Source organism: Apaloderma vittatum, unplaced genomic scaffold, assembly GCF_000703405.1.
Source record: "Apaloderma vittatum isolate BGI_N311 unplaced genomic scaffold, ASM70340v1 scaffold9465, whole genome shotgun sequence".
NCBI classification, from domain to species: Eukaryota; Metazoa; Chordata; class Aves; order Trogoniformes; family Trogonidae; genus Apaloderma; species Apaloderma vittatum.
The window spans coordinates 150387-176570 of record NW_009715482.1 but is presented as its reverse complement, the minus strand read 5'-3'; the positions used below and the strand labels follow the sequence as shown (position 1 = coordinate 176570).

The 26184-nt window shown below is 39.1% G+C and overlaps 1 protein-coding gene across 1 annotated transcript in view; it reads right to left on the bottom strand.

Moving 5' to 3' along the window:
- Positions 1 to 26184, bottom strand: part of MIPOL1 (mirror-image polydactyly 1) — a 158052-nt gene that overhangs the window by 9154 nt on the left and 122714 nt on the right. Inside the window, exon 11 of the mRNA XM_009869167.1 lies at positions 11979 to 12209. Within this exon, the coding sequence (XP_009867469.1) occupies positions 11979 to 12209 (231 nt within the window). The remainder of the gene's footprint in view (positions 1 to 11978; positions 12210 to 26184) is intronic.

Here is a 26184-nt window from a genome sequence, read left to right as displayed (position 1 = left end):
AGAGTAGAGCATTCAGTTAAAGTCCCTCAGTACGCGGACTTCACACCCTTCTGGTGTAACCCAGTGGTGCCCATAGACTTCTCCTGGTTTCAGGGCGACTTACACACTAAGTCATACTTCTGAAAAGTCTGGAAAAAATAAAAGCCATTTTCCCTCAGTCGCGGACAAATAAAAATTCCACGGAAGAAACATCCTATCCTTCCCTTAACGTTTGCAATATATTATAGACAGATGTCATCAGCATAAAGCTTGTCTATCATGGCGATGTTGTGACTGGGTCCCCTGTGAAAGAATAAAACCAGAGAAGATGCCTAACTGCTCACTTACACACAAAAAAAGGGGTTATAAAATACTAGTTGAGACTTAGCATCACAGACCAAAGTGTCTTTTACACAGTAGTGCTCCTTAAAATACTTCACTGGCTTTTTACATTACATCTTTATCAGTCATTTAAGGTCATTAGGGTAGAAACAAGCCTTCCCACTTCTAAGTTTCAGTAACCTCTCTCTGGTAGCTGGCAGACAGACTGTCTCCAAATGTCTTCTGCACCATTCTAGGGAGGTGATCATGCCCCTGTACTCGGCACTCGTGAGACCTCACCTCGAGTACTGTGTCCAGTTTTGGTCACCACAGTACAAGAAGGACATCGAGGTGCTGGAGCGGGTGCAGAGAAGGGCAACAAGGCTTGTGAGAGGTCTGGAAAACATGCCCTGTGAAGAGCGGCTGAGGGAACTGGGTTTGTTTAGTCTGGAAAAGAGGAGGCTGAGAGGAGACCTTATTGCCCTCTACAACTACCTAAAAGGAGGCTGTAGTCAGGCTGGTGCTGGTCTCTTCTCTCTAATTACTAATGACAGGACAAGGGGAAATGGCCTCAAGTTGCATCAGGGTAAGTTTAGATTGGATATTCGGAGGAAGTTCTTTACTGAACGAGTGGTGAGGCACTGGAACAGGCTGCCCAGCGAGGTGGTGGAGTCACCAACCCTGGAGGTGTTTAAAAAAAAGGTAGATCTAGCACTTGAGGCTATGGTGTAGTGGTTAGGTATGCTGGGATGAAGGTTGGACTAGATGATCTTCAGAGGTCCCTTCCAACCCCTAACATTCTGTGATTCTGTGATTCTAGCAAGACAATTCACATGAGAGTTTTTTCACTGGTGTTCTGGGTGTATTTTGCTCCATGTTCCTGCTTCTCCTCCTATTCCTGGGAGGTGAGCAAATTTATGAGCAAGGGTGACTCAGGAGAGAAACAGTGGACCTTCAGCTCATTTTAAGGACAGCTGTAGTTCTTCTGAAATGGTGAGCTTACAGGCTCAGGCCTTGGTGGCAATTCTGCCTGGGGGTCACACGAATGGGACTGTCTGTAGAAGAAAACCTTTTTAATTGCTGCTGCTGCAAGCATAAAAATTTGGCTTTACATTGAGTCACTAAATTCTTCAAAAGCATAAATACCTTCTCAGTGTTCAAAATCGGGGATCTGTGAAATGTCTTTTGTGTTGAGTTCACTACTTACATATCACAGAATCACAGAATGTCAGGGGTTGGAAGGGACCTCAAAAGATCAACTAGACCAACCACCCTGCCAGAGCAGGATCACCTACAGTAGATTGCACAGGAATGCGTCCAGGTGGGTTTTGAATGTCTCCAGAGGAGACTCCACACCCTCTCTGGGCAGCCTGTGCCAGGGCTCTGTCACCCTCACAGTGAAGAAGTTTCTCCTCATGTTGAGGTGGAACTTCCTATGGTCTAGCTTATATTCATTATTCCTTGTCCTATTACCGGGCACCACTGAAAAGAGACTGGCACCTTCCTCCTGACACCCACTTCTCAGATATTTGTCTACCCCTTTTATCAGAGGTAGATGTGCATCTGTTATACCCTTTGAATAATTTATGCTCTTCTTATCAAAGACTGAGGTGATAGAAATGGAATAAAGTGCTAAATATAGTAATTTTATTATACACATCTCCAATACTTGCAGTGTCTTCCATTCAATTCTGAATTCTGATACTTTCTATGGGCAAAAATTCCATAATCTGAAGCTGACATGATAAAATTTGGTCATAAAAGTTTATGGTTTCCACCAACCCAGTATTTAGATCTATGTCTTTATGTAGCATATACACTAAAAATGTAGAACATGAAAGCTGAGCAAGTTGCCAGTAAAACAGCAGTGGCAATGTTGAGGTTAAAGCCGGTTTTAGCCCTCAGACTTATAAATACAATAGATGCTTCCATTCTACAAAATCTTGTTAAAAAAATAAAAATCTTATGTAAAAATTTGGCTATTAATTAATGACTCAGTGTTATATCAGAAAAACGAACTATATTTTTTTTCCTCAGAGAACTAGCCCCTACTTCATTAAAGGTACACTTAACTTTGAGCAGTGGAAAAATTTATATTATTTCAAATTTTCTTAAAATTAACTACCTTGCTGGTCTAGTCAGTTATTTCTGTTTGTTGCTGTAAAGAACTGTTGCAGCAATTATCTAAAAGATTATACGTAATTCAGAAGCTTCAGAAAGTCTGGGCTTTCTTTTTGAGCTTCTGCACATACATTTACAGTATTCAATCTTTTGCATATATTAAGAAACAGTATGGGTATTAACAGAAAGAACCACAAATTTATTTTTATTCCTTCAGCCAAGCCACAAATAAATTACTCTTGCAAACAAACCAAATACTATTTAGTAACGGCAATGTAAATGCTATGGACTTATTTTATTTGGATATAAAATATTAAACTAAATTATTATTTGCTGTGACACTCGTTTTATCATCTTGGAAAAAAAACAAGTCCGAGAAAAAGTTTCCTTGCTGTTCTTCAAGGAGCACTCAATCTGCTGTTCAAAGTTATTTAATAATTTGTCATGGAATGGTTAACTATAATCTTACAAATACTGTGTCAGCATGCTTCTTCCTATTGGGCAAACAACTTCAAAATCTAATTTGTTTGTGTTATTGGTCTTACTAAATATTAGTCTTTGCAAGTCTGTTTTACACCATTGATGTTAACTATGCCAACATTCTGATTTTGTTCTGAAGTATTCCACAACAAGCTGATATTATACAATACAAGCCCAAGAGCTAGCCGATCCAGTTTACTGAGTATACTTAGTGTATTTTGCTACTGATAAATCAATAAAACCATGTTGTAATCTACAAACTTCCATCTCTGTGAAGCAGCTATAAGCAAACTGTAAATGAACACGCAGGTCAAAAACTGAGATGCTGTGATTATGTTGACTCTGAAAACATTTGACTTTCATAGAATACATTTTAGTGTTTGAGAGAACAAAGTTTCAGCACTGCTTATATTTTTGTGAAAGGCTGAGATGATAAATATTCAAATGATGATAAATATTTGTGTTTATATTGTAACTACCCATACTTTAAGAAAACAATATCTGCACCGCAATCCACAATTTACAGAGGTTAAGTAAATGTAAACCATAGCTACACAAAGAAAATAAATACTTGACTTAGACTGTATGCTCGGTTTTGCATTCCTCATCCATCCAAAACTCCCTGCAGCCAATGGAGTGCAAAGAATGCAGGAATGTCTTATCTGTCATTCCCTTTGGTTGCGATTTTGGTCTTCATTCTGCTAGGTACACCACTGAACAGAATCCTAGCGTTGATCATAAACTCTCAGATGTTAAAAGCCTCACTATGACACCCAAAATATCCACTAGAAGGATATCCCATAATCTGCTCTGGCAATTATAACTGTATACTGTACACATTATAACTGTAGGAGACTTTCGTACTGATATTACAAACTGCTCTGTTAGGGGCAGTTTTCAGATGAAAAAGAGATGTCGAAAGATATTATGAACCATTAGTACTATAAAGGGTCTTAGCTGCAGTAATTCTGAACATCACCAAATCTGTCAGGACTGTGGTGCTGAGAACAGGATCTGCAGCTCCACATGTACTCTTGACCAGCATGTTCCTCCTCCAGCCAGCACCTTGGGATGGGATTTGCAATAACTAGTTTAAGGAGAATGGTGCTCCTAAACTAGCCAAATAAGGGGTTTTCTTTTTCTTTTTAAGTCCCAGCCCTTTGCTTTAAGTGCCTTGCTCCAAGCTTTCCAGAGGTCCTCAAGCTGTCTGTCTCTAAAGCCAATGTGACGCCACTTGATTCTTTTAAGGTGACAAATACAAGAGCAGTGCTACCACTCCTTTATAAAACAAATATAAAAATAATCATGCTATCAGCTAGAGTGTTCAGCCAAGCTACAGAAAACTTGGTTATAACCCACATCTGCCACTTGTCAGGAGAGCAGTACCCTCCAGGGCTGAAGAGTCTTCTCTACTTCTCTTTCTGAAGCTATGAATTTCTATAGAAGAAACATCTGCAAGTGTTATTAGACCTGAAGGTGTCATTCTGTGGGTGGTGATGGAGGATGCTCACCTGGAAAATGGGAGATGAGTGTTCTAATGCTGGCTCTGTATTTATGTTCAAGAGGCATTGGATAAAACTGAGAAAAGGCCCTAATGGAATGTCAGAACCATGTCTTGCTTCTGAGAGGTGAGTAGCCTCCTCACTGCTCTCTGATCCCAGGAAGCGTCATTTTCTGCTGTCTGGTACTACTTCAGGGCAAGGAATAGAGAGCATCCAGACCAAATCTGCATAGCTAAAACATCCCTCTGAGATACAGGAGATCTGAATCAGGATCTCCTCAGATGGAGGAGTAAACTCAGCTCCATTCTATCACATCCCAGAAGAGTACTCCTGCTCCCAAACAAGCACGTAGAAAACTGGGGAGGAGGGCACAGATGCCAAGGAAGCTCTTGAAAGAAAATGCCTGAGGTGATGCTGCTCTGCATGGATCTCAGTGCAACCAGTGTGTATCACTCTGGCTCAGCACGTTTCTCCATTTGAGTCTTCAGGGAACCCAAGCAGAAAAGACAAACAATTGATTGTTTTGTATCTTTTTCAGTCAGAAGTTTTCTGCTTATGCTAATGCAAGTCCCCTCTCCTTTGGGCTGGGAAATGATAAGTATTACTGGTACTAAGTTATCAGGCACTCCATCCAAGCCTGCAACTTTTACTTGAACTAGCAACATGGAGCATGTAATTCAAAAATTGGTCAGTGAAGCGTCATCCAGTAAAGATAACATAATCCAATGCAGAATATACATTTCATTATAGCTTTGCAAAAGCTATATATTTCTTTTTGTACAGCATGAATAATACGTTAGCCTTACCAAGGGAAACAAGATCTAGCTAGTGATACAGAAATACAGTATACCTACAACAGTTCAGAGAATATGCCACCAGTGACTGAATTTGTTCAGCTCACCTTAGATTTGAATACTAGTTCAATATCTTATTTCCTCCAGATCCAGAAAATTGATTTAATTCTATATGTTGAATTTCTCTGAGGCTGCACATAACCTCGCTGGCTTACTCAATTCTTTTATTACAACAAACAGGTATCTCTACAAGACTTTTAATTCATCATTTCACCATGCATATTAGTGCTGTCTGAGGGGAATTTCTCTGAGAGGAGTCACTGGCGTTAATGCAGAATTCCAAGTACTTAGATAAATTCTGACCTTACTATGTACTGATTTCAGTTAGATCACACATGACTTTCTTCACACATTTCAATTAGTCTTAATTCCTCACTGAATTCCTAAAGCAGACTACTTCCAAGCTTATTGCCCCTAAATCCAATAAATTCACACTGCCTGTTCTTGCTACTCAAGTTCATGGCAGTATTTTGTATATGATATGATGTGATTGTTACTAGAATTTGTGTTTCAGACTTTCTCATGTTCCTGTTCAGGTCTCGCATGCCAAAGAAATTTTGCATCAGCTCTGCTGTACTCTGAAGAATTCTTTGGGGTATGTGGTAGTTTTGCGTGTCTGGGGATCTTCCATCTGGCTAGTGTGGGTTTCCTAAACACCATAAACCCCTCCTGTGGAGATTGTGTATCTCTTATGGGCCCCATCGAGCTTATAATCTGCTTTTAATCATTGCATGAGGAAGCCAACACATCAGTCCTCATCAAGCAGCTTTTTCCATGTTGAATCTCCTTTAATAACTTTGGATCCAGTTCTGAAAGTCCAGAACTATTGCTAATCTTCACTGGTATTTCAGACCGCTACAAGAGTCATCTTCCTCAGTGGCTCATCTCCTCCCATACAAACTCTCACAACCATTGACTTCCGTGGCTTGCTCCAGCAAGTAAAAGATTCTTAGCACTTTGCCCTTGCTCACTCGTCTTTTGAATGCACCCACCAGCATCTGTTTCTCAGTAAACCACAGGTTTGATTTGTCCTTTGCTGGGACAAATGATTGCAACTCAGTGCGACAAAGCTAAGCCAATCTGCTCTAACTAAGGAACTAGCTCTACATCTACATTCTTCAGTAAGTCACCAAAACTTACTTTACATTTCAAAATGTCAGCACCGATTAAATTATTCCCCATATGATATAAAAAGATTACTAACTATTCAGTCCCAGCAGAACTTCACAGCAGCAGGCAGCACAGTGGTTTTCATTAAGAGCAAAGTCACTTTTGACGTCTTCTAAATTATTTACTGACACAAATCAGTGAAACTATTAATATATATGAAGCTGTATTTCTTGCCTCCAGTAGTTAACGTGTTGATCTGACAGTCGCCAGAATAGAGTTTTGCAAGTAAAAAAAAGCAGCCTAGTTTTAATAGGGAAGTCTGAACATCTAAATGTAACATCTTAATAAAGTAAGAAATCAAGTAGTATTTATTGTTTTGAATGATGAAAATTAAAGAAATGTATCTCTAAAATTTAAAATGAAGCCAACCTAGTTCTCTTATATTTGGTGGTTCCTACAAAACAAATAGCTTTTAGTCCCAGTGAATGTACAACTTGTTTCTTTTGTGCTGTGCTTCTGCCTGCAATTTCTAATTAACTAGGTCCATTCTTATCCACAAGGAGTGACTGAATGCATACAAGCTACAATGTATACTTCAACTAAATATATGTAGGTATGATTTTAAAAGGGAGATAACTAGTTAACAACATTTGCATGTTTGCATAGAGGCTCAGTATAATAATTCAGAAATCTTGCTTTTAGCCTGCTCCCTGCATAGCTGGGTTGTACAGAATAGAATCTGCGCACTAAAGATACCATGTTTGCAGTTAAAAATCTCCAGAGACTTTAGACCCATACATAAAGATACTTATTTCACTCTTTTCTGAGACACTGACCTGTATCCTCATTTAAAAATGAACACCACATCTTTACGTTATTAAATCTTTGTTTTGATCTATTAGTATTCACCAAAGTGCCATTTTATACAACCCCGCGCTGAATAGGCAAGGCTGGAGGTAACCATCTGCAGCTTTAGAGCCTGCGTTTGAATTGATGAAAAGAGCTTTGTGTTTTCATTGCCAAGTTTGATTCTTCCAGTCATTAGACATTCCCCTCAGATCGCATCAATGAAGCGGACTCTCTTACACCCATGTGTTAAATTCTCCTCTCCTCATGGTTTCCTTTGCCAGCTATACTCCAGAAAGACTACTGGGTCTTAGCCACATTCTTCTCACAGCTGTGTTAAAAAAGAGCATCAGAGCGTCCTCCCAAAATCCATATGTGTATCTGGTCAGTCCCCTGTCGGAGGGTCACCTCACATTGTGGTGTGATTATTCAAATATTCATTCTTCTTGAATCGCACTGCTCAGATCATTCTGGGAAAGATTAGACCCTCCAGTCAGCACCGGAGAACGTCTTGGACTCACAGCTCCCGGACTCGGAAGGCAGATTAGTTTTACTTGCAGAAGAGGGGGGTCTAACCGCTTAATAGACGCTTGCTTCTTATTTCTTTCCATTTTTTTGTATTCTATTCACTGTGTCGAATGCTGGTAAGAATTGTTTGGTATTGTTTTGTCATTGATCAACTTATTTATCAGCATTAGCTAAGAAACAAAGTGAGCAGCTACAAAAGCAGAGAAAGCATGTTCTGAAGTATGTTTCTGAAGCATGTTTCTGAGGGAAATCCAGGACTACTCAAAAAAAGAGTGTGTTCCAGCAACAATGAAAGTTAGGCAGCCAAGAAAAATCATATCTGAAGAGGTAAAATGTTACTAAGGGTAGTACTTCTTTTATGAGAGACAGTAATTTCCTTTGATAAAACTATATTCTTATTCAGAAGATCACTTAATTTTCCTATGTATTCAATACAATGAAATATTTCATCCAAATCTGTAACTCTCCTGACTTGCTCCTTAAAAGAAAAAAAAAATCCAAAGAAAAGGTCTCTTTAATAAATAGTTAAGGACAAATGAAGTAATAATTTCTGTTTCACATTACTTTTATACTTGCTTTGTTCACAGCCAGAACTACCCTGACAGAGTGCACAAGCAGCATGTTTCTCACCATCTCTGCTTATTTTCATACCTGTATATTTTAACACTGCACTATTACTTTGTGGATTTGTATTTGCTTTTAGAGGATTACATAGAAATTCTACATGTGTACCCTCCGCTGCCACCTTACACAGCTGTGTGAGTGTGACTGCACTCACACACAGAAAAGCTACCCTTTACAGAGCTAGAATCATTAAATTGTGAGGAAAAAATAGAAGCCCTCAACACACAAATTGCATTAAAATTCACTCCAGCTGCAAAGCAGTTGCAGAAAAATAGAACATTTCCTGGAAGAAAACACATCAAAAGTGGCCTCAACCTTTACTGATAATTGGCTAATATTGATTTGGTATTACATTATAGCCTCCTCTGATCTCACTGACATCAGCAGCCACTCCTCAATCCCAGAGGTTCCAGCAGGAAGGACAGTTTTCAAATGTCTTGCTTCCTCTGCTGGCAGAGGCATTAATTAATTCAGAGGTTTTTCCAGCCACCTTCTCCAGGTCAGCCCCATTTCCCTGCTGGGGCTGCAGCAGCTGGCTCCTGGCTTCGCCGGCAGGACAAACTTGCTGGGGCCCTGTGTCAACACTCCCGCTGAATTCTCCGTCGCTCTCCTAATTCTTTGTTTGTAACCACGAATTAGAAACACTAATTAAGTATAGAAAATTATACTTATAGCTATTTTAAAGAGTATAGGTCAAAAATACTAAGTATCATGCAGATCACCATAACTTCCTATTGAATAAATACATACTGTTAAGGGTACACGTACATGTATTTATTTACCTGCACCACACACTTAAAATGTGTATTTGCTTTATAATCTAGAATAGTGCTCTCTTCAAAGTCTAATGTGCACCTTGCTAAAGTCTCAAAATCAAAACAGATTCAAACTAATGCTGCTAAATCTGTGTGGTCACTCTCTGAGCACCAACACTTTCTGTTTTAACCCACCACCCTGCCAGTATGACAAATCACCTTCCCAGGCAAGAGTACACAGTCACCATTTATATCTCACACTGCAGTGAGACGACGTCAGATGTTCACCCAGCATCAGTATAAACAGAGTTTTACTATATCCCAGTTCACTCTAAGGAGATTCCAACATATCCCCCTTCTGGTTCACAGCTGCTGTTTTGTGTGGGATAAGATCCAGAAATTTTTTAGATGCTTTGTGTCCTGACTGAAAACACGGGACCACTATTCTGACTTGGATCTCGCATTTAGAAAGCAACAATTGCAGGTGGGTACACAAATGGCTGACGTGATGGCAATGCCATGGAGAAATTACATCTCCATTTCAAGCTCTGCATATGATGCTGAATGCAAACACTGTAGTTTTAAAAAATGTTAAAAAATTCTTTAGTGTTGCCAGAGAACTGATTAGCAAAGGCACAGAGAACACTAGTAAATTACATGGTGTAAAGATACAGACTATGTCCTTTTTCAATGGTATTTTAATTATTCTAATTATGTTCTTTCTTAATGAAGCTCATTATTATTTTCTCTCCTGATTTTTAGCTGTTGCTACGTTATTCAGATATGTTATTGAATAATGCCAAGAAACCACTTTATATAGCTGCTGAACATACATCCCTTGTATGTCAGAATTCAAATTTACTTGAGCATTTAAAAGAAGTCAAGAAAACATATGTTTTAGAACCCTATTTAGGCTACGAATCATTATGTCACATTTTAAATCACAATAAGCATCCTTTTAAGATGCTGCTACTAATTAATACTACCGTAATTAATGCCAAGAAGCTTTTTCTGTTGACAGGTTTATAAATTGTCAGTTCCCTTCTGAAACGTAGAACATCCTATATCTTCAAAATAAAAAGCTAAGCTAACAAATGAGTTCCTGCCTAATTGCCAAACACTGATTTGTATGAAGCGGTTGAGGTTACAAAGAAATTGGGAATTCTCAGCCCGGTTTCCCTGCTGATGAGTACGAACTGTCTGTGTAGCTCTCCCAGAGGTGTCAGAGGAATCTCTATAGTGTCACACAAGGGTTCTTAGCTCAAAGTAAACACACTTTCCACAAACTCAGCTGCTTAATCTGTTTGCAGGTTGAATTATAAGATGGGGGTGGATGACTCTGGGTGCTGGGAAGACGCACAGAGCATTTCCACAGTTTCTTGGTAAAAAGGGCATGCTATTGTCATCAAAAGACTTCACCCAATTGTTTAATTTTGCTATAGGCTCAGTGGTCTGATCTTAGCAATAATGAAAACTAACCTGATCAAAATTTTCCCAAGTAGTTGAGCATATTAAATTGTGTAAATTCTTTTCACTATAGCAGTGCATCACCATCACTTTATTCAGGTTGTGGCTGCACTTCTACTCCAGCTTCCCTGGTTACACAAGAGTAAATAAGACTGTTTCACTAAAAAAACCCCACCAAAACAAAACTAAAAAACAACCTTCACTTAAATATCTATGGTTAGTAAATGTTTATAAATAAAATTAAATGAAATAACAACTTAAAACAGTGCACAGAAAGGTGTAGCCAATGTACTCTTTATCATGCTTTACTTATTTTCCATAGGTATATTTTTATCAAACATGCATCTGCTGAAGTTTCAAATACATCTAATTGTTCAGAATAAAGATTTGAATGATTCTCAGACAATCACTGGAAGTTGTAAAGAGATGACTGAAAATCTGTATTTTCATATGCATATATATCTCAACTATATTTTATGTAGTTACAAATAAATTAAAAATATGAAAATATAATTTCTTTATTTGTTCATAGTAGAGTTCAGCACATATTTTTTTAAACATGAAGAACTCTTGTTAGGTCCTTGCAGTATATTATAAGGCAATTTCTGGCTACTCTGGAAATATGCTGCAGACATTAAAGTTGCAGACAAATATAGACAGATGGGAAAATTTGCATCAGTTCAGCATCGGCCACCTTGGAAGGGTGAGAGAGGAGTACTTTGCAGCTGATGAATGTCATGCAGAGGTGAGTAGTGTCAGACTGTGAAGAGGCTCTGCCTACGCGTTTGCCTATGTCCCTGCAATCAGACTTTCAAAAACTTATGTACTAATAACAACAAACATGACAATAAGGACTTCAGTAGAGATGAACTTCAGGTTTCGGAGTTCAGTAATCTTTTAACACGGAATTTGTGATGGGAAAGAGAACACAAGCCCTGCTCACCAACTCAGAGACTTCCTGTTGGTTTCAGTGAGATTTTGAAGCCACTCCTAAACTTCAGCACTTACTGGTGGCATGAAACTTGCCAGATGCGTAACAGGCCAAAAACGAGAACCTTAATATTCTACCATGCAATTATAAAGGCAAATACTCTGTTGCCATAGGATTGCCATGGGGTAAAAAGACAGTGAAAACCATTCATAGGAGATGGAGACTCTTTCTCTGTGCCTCACACACGTAGAAAGCCGTTTCCATAACAGTAACGACAGGCACACAGGCTTGCGTAATGCACACCCAGTAGGTAATGACCCGAACGGCTGACAAAGAAGCAATTGTTTTTAAGAACCTTTTCCGACTACTGCCACAATTTCAGTTACAGACAAAACAACAGGAGAAATATTTCAGTTGGATTTCAACTGCAATTTTTCTTGAGAGAATGCAAGCGACTTACTTCTGAACTTTTTCGTTGGCCTCCTGTGAAGCCTCCAAGGCTTTCTGGAGCTTCAGCTCTGTGTCCTTTTGCTCTGATCGAGCTTGCTGCAGCTGAGCTGCCAGATCTTCAACCTGGCGATAAGTAAGGGTCACAGCATCCTCCCTGCCCTGCAGTCCACCTTCACAAGCACCAAAAGTACAGCTTAGCTGGTCCTTCAGACTCACTCCTTCAGACAAAGATTTGTATAAGCTGGCAAAACAAAACCATACACGTTATTAAGTTTCAGTCTGAGGCTGAGCTGCAAGAATACTCAGATTCTTTACTCAGCTGAATATTTTTAATATTATCATATATGGATCCACACGAAATAATACTAAAACAAGGTTTATTTCAAAAGCGACAGAGAACAAAAAGAGCATTCTGTTTCCACAAGGCTCTTCTAGAAGTATGTAACAACTATCAGAATTTTAAAAAGTCAAAAAGTTAGCATGACTTACATGAAGATGAATTAACCAGTTTAGGTTACTGACATGTTATTAACTCATGTTACACAGCACCCTCTTTTAGAAAACAGACTCACCAACTACAGGGGGTTTATTTGCAAAACTGCTGATTTCTAATACAATGAAAGGAATAAAAATGCTGCAATGCAAAATTTAAGGGTGTTAAACCAGCAGGCTTAGAAATATAAATGATTTACACATGTCAACCACTTCTAAAGGTCTTTGGTCAGTATTTTTGTGAGAGGAAAATTAAAATACTTCTTGATGTTGGTTTAAATAAGCTAGTAACATCTGTACTAGAATATAATGTAAAGTAGACAGAGATAGCAACCTGTTTATTGTGGGATATCTCAATATCTATATTGTACTCCATCGTAATTTCTTGCAAGGTTCTTTCTGACCAACTGTTTTGCCTTCACTCTGGCAAAAAGTAGACATGTTTACCTTTTGTTTCACATTGAAGTGCCACGGACATATATTCAACCCATTCAGTTTTATACATGATTTTGAGGTATATTCATAAAGATACCAAATCATAGAGCACAAAAATAATACTCTTTCATTGTACAAACCAGAATACAGACTATATGCTTTGTATTTGTGTTCCAGAAAGTTCTGGACAAATCAAGGGGAGAAATTAGAAACAAGATTAAATAGGGCCTTAAGGCAATATATTAATTAAGCTAAAAGCAATAAATATGCCTGGATCAGCTAAAAAGAGCTATAGAAAATAAGCAAAAAGGATATTAGACAGACAGACTACCTATAAGTAATCAGAAGAAACTGAAAAAAGAGCAAAGATGGTGGTGCATTTGGTAAAAAATTCTCAGCAAAGCCTGTCAGCTATGGAATTATTTCCCAAAGAATCAGCAGGTAGCCAGCTGCTTGAGTTATTAACGTGTAGTGATAGAAATCACATTAATAGCTGATTACTAGGGGAGGAGCCTGCACTTGTAAACCCTCCGTGGAATTATCCATGATTGCTTCCCATCTCTTCATAGCCCTAATTCACTGGTGAACTTTACACCAGTAGAAGATGACACTGGCAGTAGAAGAAATTCATGAAAGACATTTATAACAAAACTGATGGCAACCGGATACCATAATGAACCGTGTTTTTAGATAAATAACTGAAATAATTTCTAAACAACTTCACGAGTATCAGAAGCTGTTGCTGCATTGATGAGTATGACTTGAGACTATCCATCTGACTGAGGAACATGCAAATATCAAACATTATTTCAGTGTGGATTTCTAGTAGCAGTGCACACTGATTACAATACTCAAGACACAGTTGACATGACTGCTGGTAGTATGCAACAGCGTATTTTCTTCCTTCCCAGTTTATTAAGACGTTTGTATGGAAAACAGCCTTCGTTCTGACAGCCCATAGAGGAAAATCATATACAAACTAAAATATAATATACACGGACAAGCAAAATGTGGATGAACTAATAGAAATCCAGAAGCTAAAAGGTCAGAGTGTTGATACGTCATTACGCCTACTACCTCCAGTTGTCTGAAAATAATATGAAGAACCTTTTCAATTAAATGAAGACATGTTGAAAACATAAATATTTATAAAGGGACATTAAAATCCACAGAACAGACTCATTAAAAATAAAAGTACTTTAACAGTAGGACATAAAATTTACTGACTGAAGTTTCACTATGGTTAAGCATTGATCACCATGGAAAAATACAAAAGTATGCAAATAATGCTGAAAGCAGGTTACTGAAATACCACTGCTGTCCACTTCTTAAACACCTGGCACAAGATTAAAAGAAAAAAAGAAGACAGATGAGAAGCTAAACTTCAGTAAACATATGGGTTCCTAATAAAAAAAAAAGAAAAAAAAGCACAGCCTGAATATTCTAACTTGTTCACATCAGTTGAGAGTTTTTTTCCCAGAATATATTAAAAATACAGTAATTTATTTGGATTCTAAAATACCATCCCCATGTGGCTACAGCTGGGCTCTTTCTCAAAGACTGGCCATGAACAATACAGTATGCAATACACTATCACATGTTTTAACTCATAATGTTTGCATCTGAGTGATCAATAGTTTCTGACATGTATATATTTTGTAGCCAGTGCGATCCCTCCAGATAAAGGGACTCTGGTTGATACATCTTTTAAACTTTTTTTTTTCCAAAAGTATGCAGTTGCCAGATTCCCATCAATATGTGCTTTTCAAAAATACTTTTATTTAGTCCCTTTTGATACTAATTAAGTTGAAACTCCTTCATCAACGTCTGGAAAGATTATTTCTTCAAAGAATATCAACGTTTTAAACCAAAACCAAATGGGAGTTCTAGGCCTGAAGTATGGCTCACGGAAGCATTCAAACCGTTCCTCGATTTAAGTAATTCACATGTTCTTTAGAGTAAATCTTTTGCTTTACTAAGCAGCACAGCCCCTTTCTTGCTCCACCTTGGGTCTGAGAGCTTCAAGGACGCACCTCGACTGCGCCCAGGCAGAAGAAAAAGTGACACGTGATAGTGTCACTTATGCAGCTCCTGCAGACAGCAAGAGGTTTCCTCAGCCCCCAAAGTCAGAGTAGCTTCAAGCCTGCTAAAAAACTTCACCAGTTGTAACTGCTCCCAGAGGGACTTGACTTTGGCTGAAAATCAACTGTATGAAGTGCTGCTCTTATAACACCTCCCTCCTTGCCAGGCATACTTTTGCTTCAAGGTGGGAAACGATTTTCCACCTGAAGCAATTACTGAACAACATAGAGAAACCTTCCACCTAAAGGAAGAAAAAAAAAAACAGCAAAAAACAAACATTCCCTATCCGTCCTCTCCTTCCCCACCCCAGTGATAAACATATCCCATGTACCCAAAGGCACGTAGGTCTGACCTTGGTTTTCACCACAAATGTTTCTGACACTCAAGTGCTGGAGACCTCTCGGATCCCAGCCTGCACTCAGGATGGCTTTGAAGAGGGTCCCTTAATACCACTAAGGGTACTCAAGGGCAAGGCAGCACTGATTCCTTGAAAATACTACCTCAGAGGTGATCTGAGGAAACACTGTAACAAGACTATATTAAAAAAAAGCCCGTAAGACCCAGAAGGACTTTGACATTTTGCTGTAAAAAAGAGGATATAAAATGGTCAAGTTTGCATTACACGTGAGTCAGGAGTCTGACAGCTGGTAGACTAGTAACAAGACGGCATTGCCCTACCATAGACAAATATTCTACTAGCTTTCCTTTGTCTGCAATTAATACGAGTTAAGAGGATTCTGTTTTCTCTTCAGCACAACCACTCAAATATCTCCCATTAATTTAACCAAAGTCAGCACAGGCCACAGACCATGTTATAACAGTCGTGCATGTTGCACATAACGCAGAGCATGTTCTTTGCCCTGTCACAGTCCATCACCAAGCGTCATTCTCTCATGTGTGGTGTATCCACACGTTCTTACCCTACGATGACCTCAGGCATCCTTTTTATTTTACATTCTCTCACTAAACCAAAGGATAAGCACTTGACGATCAGAGCCCACCAGTGACTTACTTCTCTGCGGTGGTTGGTGATATAACCTCAGCATTTTACAAGATAACATGTTGATAGGTTAGAGCTGATCATGCATGTCCATGCCATTCAAACTCAATTACATGTGAATATGGATTCACAGTGAGTAATACCTTCTCTCCTTTACCAATCCACAGAAATCTGTGACCTGTAAAAGGCTCCAAACAATCTGGACATTAGAAAATTAAAGCATAGGTTCAAGTGAAAGCTTTGAACTGATTATTATCCATATCAGAACTTTCATTTTTCAACAAATAGAAATTAAAGGCCGCTAGAAAACATGTTTTTCCTCCTTGGACCTCAGTCTCCTCATCTTTAAAAAAGAGCAATCATAACACCACTACCTTTGCAAGGCACTCTGAGCTTCACTACTGAAAAGGGACCCATCACTGTAGAAGTCAGGTGCAGCACAGTTCGAATTTAGGACAAAACTAAAGCCAGTCTTCTGATGATGCCAAGCAGCAAACATTTTCTCTTGAGCTTTGTTTTCACTCTCCAGGACCGCTACAGTACCCACACCATTCTGCTGTGACAAGCTTGGGAGAGGCAGTAAGGGCACGTGATTTAATCATTTGAGCCTTTCTGAGTTGAAAGACTGGTGAGATATGCTCTGAACAAGAAATATCTCCATTACAAACCCTAAATTTACAGAGTTGCACAGTACTCAAATATCTGCATTTCACGTTGCCATCAGGCAAATTGCTCAGCTAGCACAGCCTTACGTGACAGCGATACGCACACAACATCCAGCATTCACGACATCATCAAACGGTCCAGGATGTCCATATAAACAGTTTCCAGATTAATAACATTTGGTTTGAAACACAGGAAAACATACATGATACTGATGAATAGAAGGAGTTGTTTTTGAGATCTTTGCAGCTGTGGTACTATCCTCTTCAGCTAGATCCACAGAGCCACAGTTAATAGTTTGTAACTAAGAAATGTGCCTGAATTTTCTGAGCACATGGTACACCTACAGCTGGGGTCTTTGCTGTCTCTAAGTGATTAATTAGAGTCTAGATGATGATAATTTAGCTTTTTTCACACATACATCAACGCTCAGCTATAGTGCATCTGACTTTACAGATTTTATGCTTCAAACCTAAATATTACTTGATACATGTTAACAATAATTACACATCTTCATGGTTTCATAATGTACCTGTGTTAACTGCAAGACACAAATTCACAGGCTCTCAAATTTCTTATAAAAATTAGGGGACTGTTTTTCAATACAAAAGCAACTGTTGTGGAAACTCTTCACAGTCTTACTAGACTACATGTTATTTCTAGAACCAAGCTTGCTGTAAAACGTCCCTCTCATGTTTTGACAGGGAATTGGCTGTATTAGCGTATTCTAGCCTAAGCATTCACAGAGTGCAACCATCCAGCCCTGAAGGCTTGCTTCGATCTAAGTAAATTGAATCTGGAATTTAAAAAATAATTTTATTTTGTACGGTGTTTACTTTATGATACTAGAAGTTATAAGAAAGAATTTTGCTATCTTGTGTCTCTTCTTTATTGTCAATTCATATGCTTTGGCCATTCTTAAATATTTGCCAATGGCTTTAGTTAACAAAATAACTTTAAGTTAGTATTTGTAATACTGTAGTTATTCCCTACAGTAATAGATCGTTTAGGTAACACTGCAAATACAGAGGGAACCTTATCTATTAATCGAAGACAGAACTGGCACCAAGTCATTAAGAGCGACCTCAGTATTTGACTACAAAGGATGTTCAAGAGAGCAATCCCATGCTATCACAAAACCCCAGCCCCTGTCTTCAGGAAGTGCGGGCATCTTCAGGCGTTGAGCAGCGCCCGGCTCAGCCAGGGGCAGTGGCAGGGAGGAGGAGGAGCACAGGAGGTACTTCCACTTTCCCGCTCTGCGGGCTGACACAGGTCCCCGCCAGGCACTGCGGGTGGTGCGCACCCAGTGGCCCTGGCCAAGGGCCAGCCACAAAACCGCCCGTGTCAGGGAACTGCAGAAATGCAAACCTGATGGAGAAAAAAGATGGAGGATCTTGTCCTAAAGGTTGTAGTGGTTGAATTTTTTACACTTGGCATATGTTTTTAACAATGGCATTTTCAAGAACAGCACACCTTTTTCCTCAAAGACAAACTCAATTAAGAAGGCAGTAAACTCTGGTTGTGCGCTGAAATAAGTAGAGCCGCTGGTACACCAACTAAAACAGGCAGAAAATAGATGCAGCATGTACTACTTTGTTCGGATGGTCCTTGCCAAGAGCTTCATTCTGAACACCGCCTCTTACATGGAAACCAGGGTATTGTGGCATAAATGAACATCAGGGCTCCTGAGTGGGTGTTTCAGGACCAGCCCCTGAGGCCCCACACCCCAACCTGCTGACCCGGGCTGGGCTGCAGCCCTCCAGCTCCCCCGGGCTGGACAGTACACAGTCAACTGCTGGCTCAAACCTTTACTCTCCAAAATGTCAACCATGGAAATCTTTCCTGATAACAAAGAATGTGCACATTCAAGAAGGCGGCATTTCTGCTAGGAGTCTCCTGTCACCGTAGTTTTAATTTAGATTTGCCTACGTAACTAATAAAATCTAATAGAGTTTTCTTTGCTGGAAATCATGCATGAAGTTAAAGCTAATTTGGTTTGTGACTTTAGTTTTCTTTGCAGCTTCTCACTGGTAAGGACAACGGCTTCTGACTTCCGTTTTACATGAGGGACCCACACACAGACAACTTCATTTGAAACGAAAAAAATCCTTCTGCAAAAAGTAATAATACTAGTGATCACTTTTTGTATTATATAAACTGCAACAATTCAGATGAAACAAATAAGACACCTGACTCTGAAAACTTAAACAATCAAGTGAAGCACCTGCTCACTGAAAAGGGGTACTTCATGTATGCATTCATGTATACATTTATATGAAATAAATCTAATAGTACTCATATATATCATAATACAGGCATCAGAATCACCTGAAAGCAAGCTCAATGTAATAACTATGTGCTGTTGACTTTTATTTTTGTCTCCAGGGAATAGTGTTTACTTTGCTTTAAAATTTATATGAGTCATTTTGTTATGTGCCTTTTTTTAATTAGTCTGAAGGAAACAGTCATTTGAGAAAGAGAGCGGAAATCAATTCTGATTCGATACCGATAGCTACTGTGCGACATAAACTGTGTGTTCTTTCTAATTAAATGTCAACATGTGCAGTTCTAAAGTCCAGCAGTGATGACAACAACTACTAGAAAGGATTGCTTAAGCCCTGGTCAACTGATTCTTGTGAACCTTTTGTTCATACCGTAGGTGAGCTTGTGCAATCTGTTGCAGGGTGAACGCCAGTTGTAACTGACTTTATTTTAGGTCATCTTCAGAGAAAAGACTTGACAAGAATGTGGAGCGCTCTGTAATACCTCCAGTTACCCATTAACTATGTCCTTCTGATAGCTAATCAATAGCATTGCATGGAGCCACACACACTGCACTGAACTGCCCCTCTTCCAAAAGCCAACTCTTGGTAAATATTTAATGGCAGTAAAGGTGTTTTGACTCTTATCAATCTGATATGTTAAAGAACCCTTGAAAGAAACTTTATCTTGCTTCTCTCTGCATAAATAATTTGTTCTGTTACAATTTTAGTCTTATGCAAAAGCACTTAATTTAATGACCTAATGTTTTTAAATTAAGGCTTTGGACTGACAAAATGTAGTTTCAATCCACATGTTGCAAAATAACAAAAAATCAAAGTTTATTTCCTTGATAAAATGCCAACTAGAAATATACATCAAGGAACTCAGCCCTTCATACTGTGGTAGTAAATACTGCACCAGACTCACTCAAAACCTGTTATACAAGTGCACATTCGAGATTTTCTTACAAGGCTGTACTTTCTGTAAAATTCTTAGCTCTCACTCACATCAAGACAGCGTAGGATTTTTAGCCTCTTTTAATCAGGGAATAAACCAACTCTAAAACAGCTCTACAGAGATCCAGAGACTTTTTGTTCCCATACACTGAATGTTGCCATCTTCAGGTAGGTATATTCTCAGATAATTAATTTTATTAAGTGTTTTTCTATTTTTTTCCATTTTCTGTTTTAGTTTGGAGTTTTTTTTGTGGGTTTTTTCCTGTGTTGTTTTTTTTTTTTGTGCAAAGCAGCTTGTCTAGATCAATAAACAGAGAAACACTTTTATCTTGATCCTTTAACGTCTAGTGTGTGTTCTCCTCTGCTAAAGCCAGGTAGAGTCCCAGCACCTCCTCAGAGACTTAGACAGGCTTATTCCACCCCTCTGTGCTAGTGTCACAGGACAGAGGGTGGAGAAGTCCCCTGACCCCCTCCCCCAGCACAGTCTTCCAGCCTTCTCTGCATGATTCAACTTCAGTGCGAGCCTAAGCATTTTGAAGAAACTGATTCAGCAAAGGATCCAAGCTTTTTCTTGGAAAATAATCTGGGAATAAAACATTGATGGTGTTTCAGTTTCCAAAATGTGAATCACCATAAATGTTTTCCCAGAAGTATAAGCATTATTTTTTTTCCCAGTGTTTAAATGGCATCTTTAGTGTTCTTGATGCCATTCAAAAGATTTCAAAAATAAAGATTATGAGAATAATTCCCAAACACTGCCATAGATAAACTGAACAGCCTGGAGTTTTCCAATCACTAGTAATTGGCTCTGATGAAAACAGTGTTAATTAAAATCATAAAGGCATATAAATCAATCAAGCAGTAAAGCACATGGCACTATTCAGGAATGACCAGATGAAGAAAGCCTGTTACTAATAACCTCAAAAAATATATTGTACTTAATACAATGTTATCTTTATAAATCAGACATGATCGTGAATTTTATGGCTGTCCTGATTTGCTATTGTGATCACTTGGCTTAATTCCTCCACTGAACCAGAAAAGCAAGAGACAAAGCTGTCCTGGACCCAGGGCTGGAAGCCAGCCCTGCCTTCCAGCATGGCCAGGAACATCCAGCTGAGTAGATGGAAGAGAAGAGTCTCTCCAGGAGAAGGCAATTAAAAGAAATACAAAGAACAGAAACGTGTTCTAAAGATGGAATAACCAAATACATATGGAATCTGAGATAGAGATGATCTCATGGGCGAGCTGAGTAGCCCTAACGCTAGAAACCCTTAACATGACTGACCTGGGAAGGGGAATCACGTTGGTCTCTGCCTTCTTGTCATTACTTCCTTGCTGAATGATTCAGCTGGTTAAAAATCTTTGAATGACTTTAAAATATGTATATTTTTTTTATTTGACGATACTCCCCCCCCTGCCCCAGGAAAATAAAACAGAGTATTTGAACAGTTTTGTCTGATCTTTCTCAAAGGTGCTACTGAAAAATATTAAGCAATTCTGACCAAAGGCAAACAAGGTGTTGTGTGCTCTAGCACATGCTCAGCTGTGGTCACCAGTGTGCCAGGAAGTGAGGGCCACTGATGAACGCTATGTCAGTGTGCCTGGCACATGGTTTCCCAGCTTTCTTGGTACTGTGCACAGTAACACGTGCCACTCTGCAATGGCCGGTGAGCTATGAGGAGGATCGTACGTGCTGCAGTCTGAAAACTCTCCTCCAGACTGGTACAGGCATCTGTAATGTTAACAAAAATGCAGTTGGTTTTGGGGTTGTTATGCAGATACACACTTAGCAATTCACTTCCTAAAAGCCACGTAAACCATACAATGGCAACGTATCGCTACTCAGTAAGCCATGTCTTACCTAGTTGCTGCTGCCAAGCCCATATTCATATAAATCATACAGCTCCTTGGACAGATAAGCGCTAGGAAACAAGGCAGCTAAAATGATGGCTTAAATGATAAAGGGAACGCCTGGGAAATTTAATATAGGGGAAGTCTGCTTCCCTGTTGTACCATTGCTTACCGAAGCAACTGGGCAGACTTGTCTGGGCCATTCTCTTTAATGCAAAACAAGGACGTGTGCTGGGGGAATGATTTAGTGGATTGGGGAACAGAGCTCTGTCTTGAATTCCCTCTTCTATTTCACGTCTTCTGTGTGGTACTGAGCAAGTCACAACGTGCAAACCTTAGCCTGCCATGGTGAAATGGGGAGTAAAGTGCCTTTCCCTTGCTTTTTGTCTTATTTAAATTCTAAGCTTTAGGGGCCCAGGACTGCCTCTTATTAACTATGTGTGTAGCACCTGGAAACCTGAGGCCCTGATCTTGGTTCAAGTCTCAGCGCAAATTATTATCCATGGAAAGACACAAAAGAGAGAAAAAACAGTATGCATGTGTTGCCAGTGCACATCAGCCTAGTTAACTTCGGCGGACAGATCCAGGTTTGGGACCTTTATGGAAGAAACACAACAGTTTCTTACAAAGAGGCAGTTTCTGCCTCCCCATTGCAGGTTCAGCCCACCATGGGGCGTCGGCAGTGACAGTAGTCTCCTGTGCTTTGTCAAACTGCTGTGAGCACCAAGATCCTTGTCACATGAGAAGATCTTCTTAGCTTCCTCACAGGCAAAAGGGGCCATCAGTTGGATACAGCCCACTGAGTGGACGTCAAATCACATGATGTACATACCTCTTGAAAAGTGAGACACTATTCTGGTGGCTGCTAGAGGAAAATCAGTGAAGAGAGAGCTCCAAAGCACAGGGGTTGCAAACAGATGCTGAATTGATTTCTGTATCCCAAAATATTTAAATCATAGAATCATAGAATGTTCGGGGTTGGAAGGGACCTCGAAAGATCATCTAGTCCAACCCCCCTGCCAGAGCAGGATCCCCTAGGGCAGCCGCACAGAACGCGTCCAGGTGGGTTTTGAAAGTGTCCAGAGAAGGAGACTCCACAACCTCTCTGGGCAGCCTGTGCCAGGGCTCCGGCACCCTCACAGTAAAGAAGTTTCTCCTCATGTTGAGACGGGACTTCCTATGTTCTAACTTAAACCCGTTATTCCTTGTTCTATTACTGGGCATCACTGAGAAGAGATTGTCTCCTTTCCCTTGACACCCACCTCTCAAATATTTGTATACGTTAATAAGGTCCCCATGAGTTTCGACCATTGGGCTACTGAAATAAAATCTGTAAAATAATAATATAGTTGTGCACTTTAATTTGACTTGGGTGAAGAGGAAAACATTTTTAACTTAATGAAGCAGAAGTTCACAAGAAAAACTGCAGCTTTTTCTCTTTGCCAGTGTATAATTTCTCCATAATCAGCAGTGAAATACTGTAGCAGGAAATGTATTGGTTGCACTGAACCAAAGAATTAATTATTTTCTCAAGACCTGACAAGGAAACTGAATGAATATGAAAGCTCTTGTGAAATCTAACCAACACTGAATTCAACACTGTTCAATTCCTTTTTTATTTTTTGAACAGGACAAGACAATTGTTAGTATAAATACTGCCTACTGCGCCTATACACATTCAATAGATATTATATTCTCGTCTGATAGGAGCAGTAACACTGTTCAAGAGTGAGAACTAAATTCACATATCACGATAGTTCTCATTCTACTGTCACAACTGTAGAAGTATAACAACGTATGACTTTTGGTAAAGACAAGAGGGAAGAATAGCTAAATGGAAGAACAAGCATTAGGATGGAAGTCTCTTTTACAGAATATGATTGAAACAACAGAATGCAATGTTTTATGAGCCTGAATAACATTAAGAACCTGCCTGGCTCAGAAGCAAAAGAAAGATAAATCAGATAATATGAACTTTGCTATCCATCGTTCTTCCCACTCCTTTGTGCGAGGGACAAATTCACAGCACTTCTCCCTCCTCTTTGGTTAAAGTTCCTCCCAATTCAATCTTCTTTAATGACAGCGGAAGTCATTGGTGCACTTCAAAATTGAGAACCAGGAGAAAGCCTAGTGAAGAATGCCTTGAACTTATTTGTGTCAAGAAGCTAAAGGTTGTAGCCATCAATAGGTGCTTGCACTGCTCTGGGTTTCTAGTGGAACTAAAAACTTTCTAGAAATCTTAGTGCTTCCTCTGGGAATGGAACACCAGAATAGAAAGAATGTGAGAAAATATTGCTTTATACATCCCAAAAGAGGGCCAAGCAGAAAAAGTTCCTTCAAGAGCAAAAAGAAACAATAAATAATCCAGATATTTTAGATTTTGGCCTTAATCTGGCTTACCTCAATGACTATGGGAAAGGTATAACAAAAATCCTTCAGAGTAAATTTTGAAAACAATGTACAGAGTTTTTACTTTAATGAGATATGTAAGATCACAACCTATGAATCAAGCCTATGATATGCCCCTAAGTTATTTTTTCATGGACAGTGGGTGAGCGGATGTCATTCCTCTGTTTAATCAGGAGTTAAAGCGTGTACAGTAATTCCTTATTTTCACAATATTCCTTCTGACAAAGATAACAACCATAAGAATGGCTCCCAGCTGGCTAAACCTGACATACAGGTTTTGTTAATAAAAAAATGCATGACTTAATTAATGAAACGGATCTATTAAGACTGTCCCCCAACCTACCACAGTGGCCCCACCTACAGCTGAACTTCACATGACCTATCTTATGCAAAAAGAATTGTAATAACTTGCACTGGGAGTTTTTATAGAGGAAGGGTTGCTATGAAGAAAAAATATGACTCAGAAATGCATATAATGCCCCTAGAGGAGAAAGCTTAGTATTTTCACTTTTACTCAATGTTTTCTTTTACAGTTAATAATTTAAACGATTTTGCTAAACTGTGTAAAATTATTTCATCAACAGTAATTACATTTGATCTATTAGCACCTGATACCATCTACTGTCTAAATTGCTTGCATTCAATCCGTGAGCAATGTCAACAGTATTAATGTCCATTATGGAAGCATTAGTTGAGTAAAAATCATTTTAAATTGTTCCACATTCTTGTAACCTTCCTCCAGCATAATGTTCAGAAGAAGTACCATTACACCAATATCTTCCTGGATTTCTTTAAAGGCATGTCTTTACTTAAGTGTCCAAACTCAGGGTCTTTAAACTCACAGTTTACCTGTTTTGTTCTGGCAAGCATAAATCTGTAGCGATCTACTTATTTTGCATCTACTCTGTTCCCGTCTAGCTGTCCCACACTAAATGGTTATCCAAATTCACCTCCATCAACTTTGGCAGGCTCAACACCTCCTTCGCTAAACCAGTTTCTTTCCCCCAGTCACAAAGAGTTGCACTGTTAGAAAGAAGGATCTTTGCAACATTTCTGCAATAAAGTCATATATAAATTCAGTGATTTGACAAAAAAAACCAATGACTCCAAACCTGAATTAATACAACAACTGGAGTCACCTACCTAGAAAGTTGATACATTTTTTCTTTCTTGCAGTCTTACCCTTATTTCCAAGGTTTCCAAATTCTTACTGCCTTTTAGGCCAGGAAATATAATGAACTCCACGAGATTACATTCTTAATCAATGTGATGAATGCCACAGTCTTCTCCAGAATAAAAAGCTACTTTCTCTCCTTAGAATAGTAACTTTACAGTAATTTAGAGGAAGCAGGACAAACAGTTGGTCATTAAACATTAAATGTATTAATGGGGCACTCACAGTGTATGATTCGTTTGGAAAAGGCAGTTCTGTACTTGCATTTCAGAAGGATTGCTGCAATACAATAGCTACGGTGACAAATTTAGGTTTACCTCACTTAACATTTAGCAGAATCTAATAACGAAAACTTAAATCAATGTATTTTCCAAAAAAAAAAAAAAAGCATGAGTAGCACTATTCACATCTTACAGCTAGGGTAATCGAGAGGCAAAGAAAAAACATTCCAAAAGAGGCCCCTCATTTCCACTCGCCAAATGAGACCTTTAGAACTTAGTGTTCACAAGTTTCAGGGACTTGCACTCCAGATGTAAACAAAGACAGAATATTCAAAGCAGAAGCCCCCCCAAGCACTTTAGTAGTGCGTATAAAATATCCGTTTCTCCAGACTTATGTCACTCTTGAGGTCCTGCTTGGTTCTCTGGGAACCTCAGACCTGAGTATACGGATGGAGCACTTGGCAGCGCTTTCTCCTTACATGGCATTGCTGGAAATTGAGCTTCTGCAGAGCTCAGAAAAATTACCCAAGAAAGAAGTGACACAGGCTATGGAGGATGCTGGCTTGCTTAATAAAAATATTCATGTGATTCCATGGAATAGAGGGAAAAGTGATTAATATGAAGTCTGGTACCTTAGGAGACATAAAGAAAGACATAATTCCTGAAGG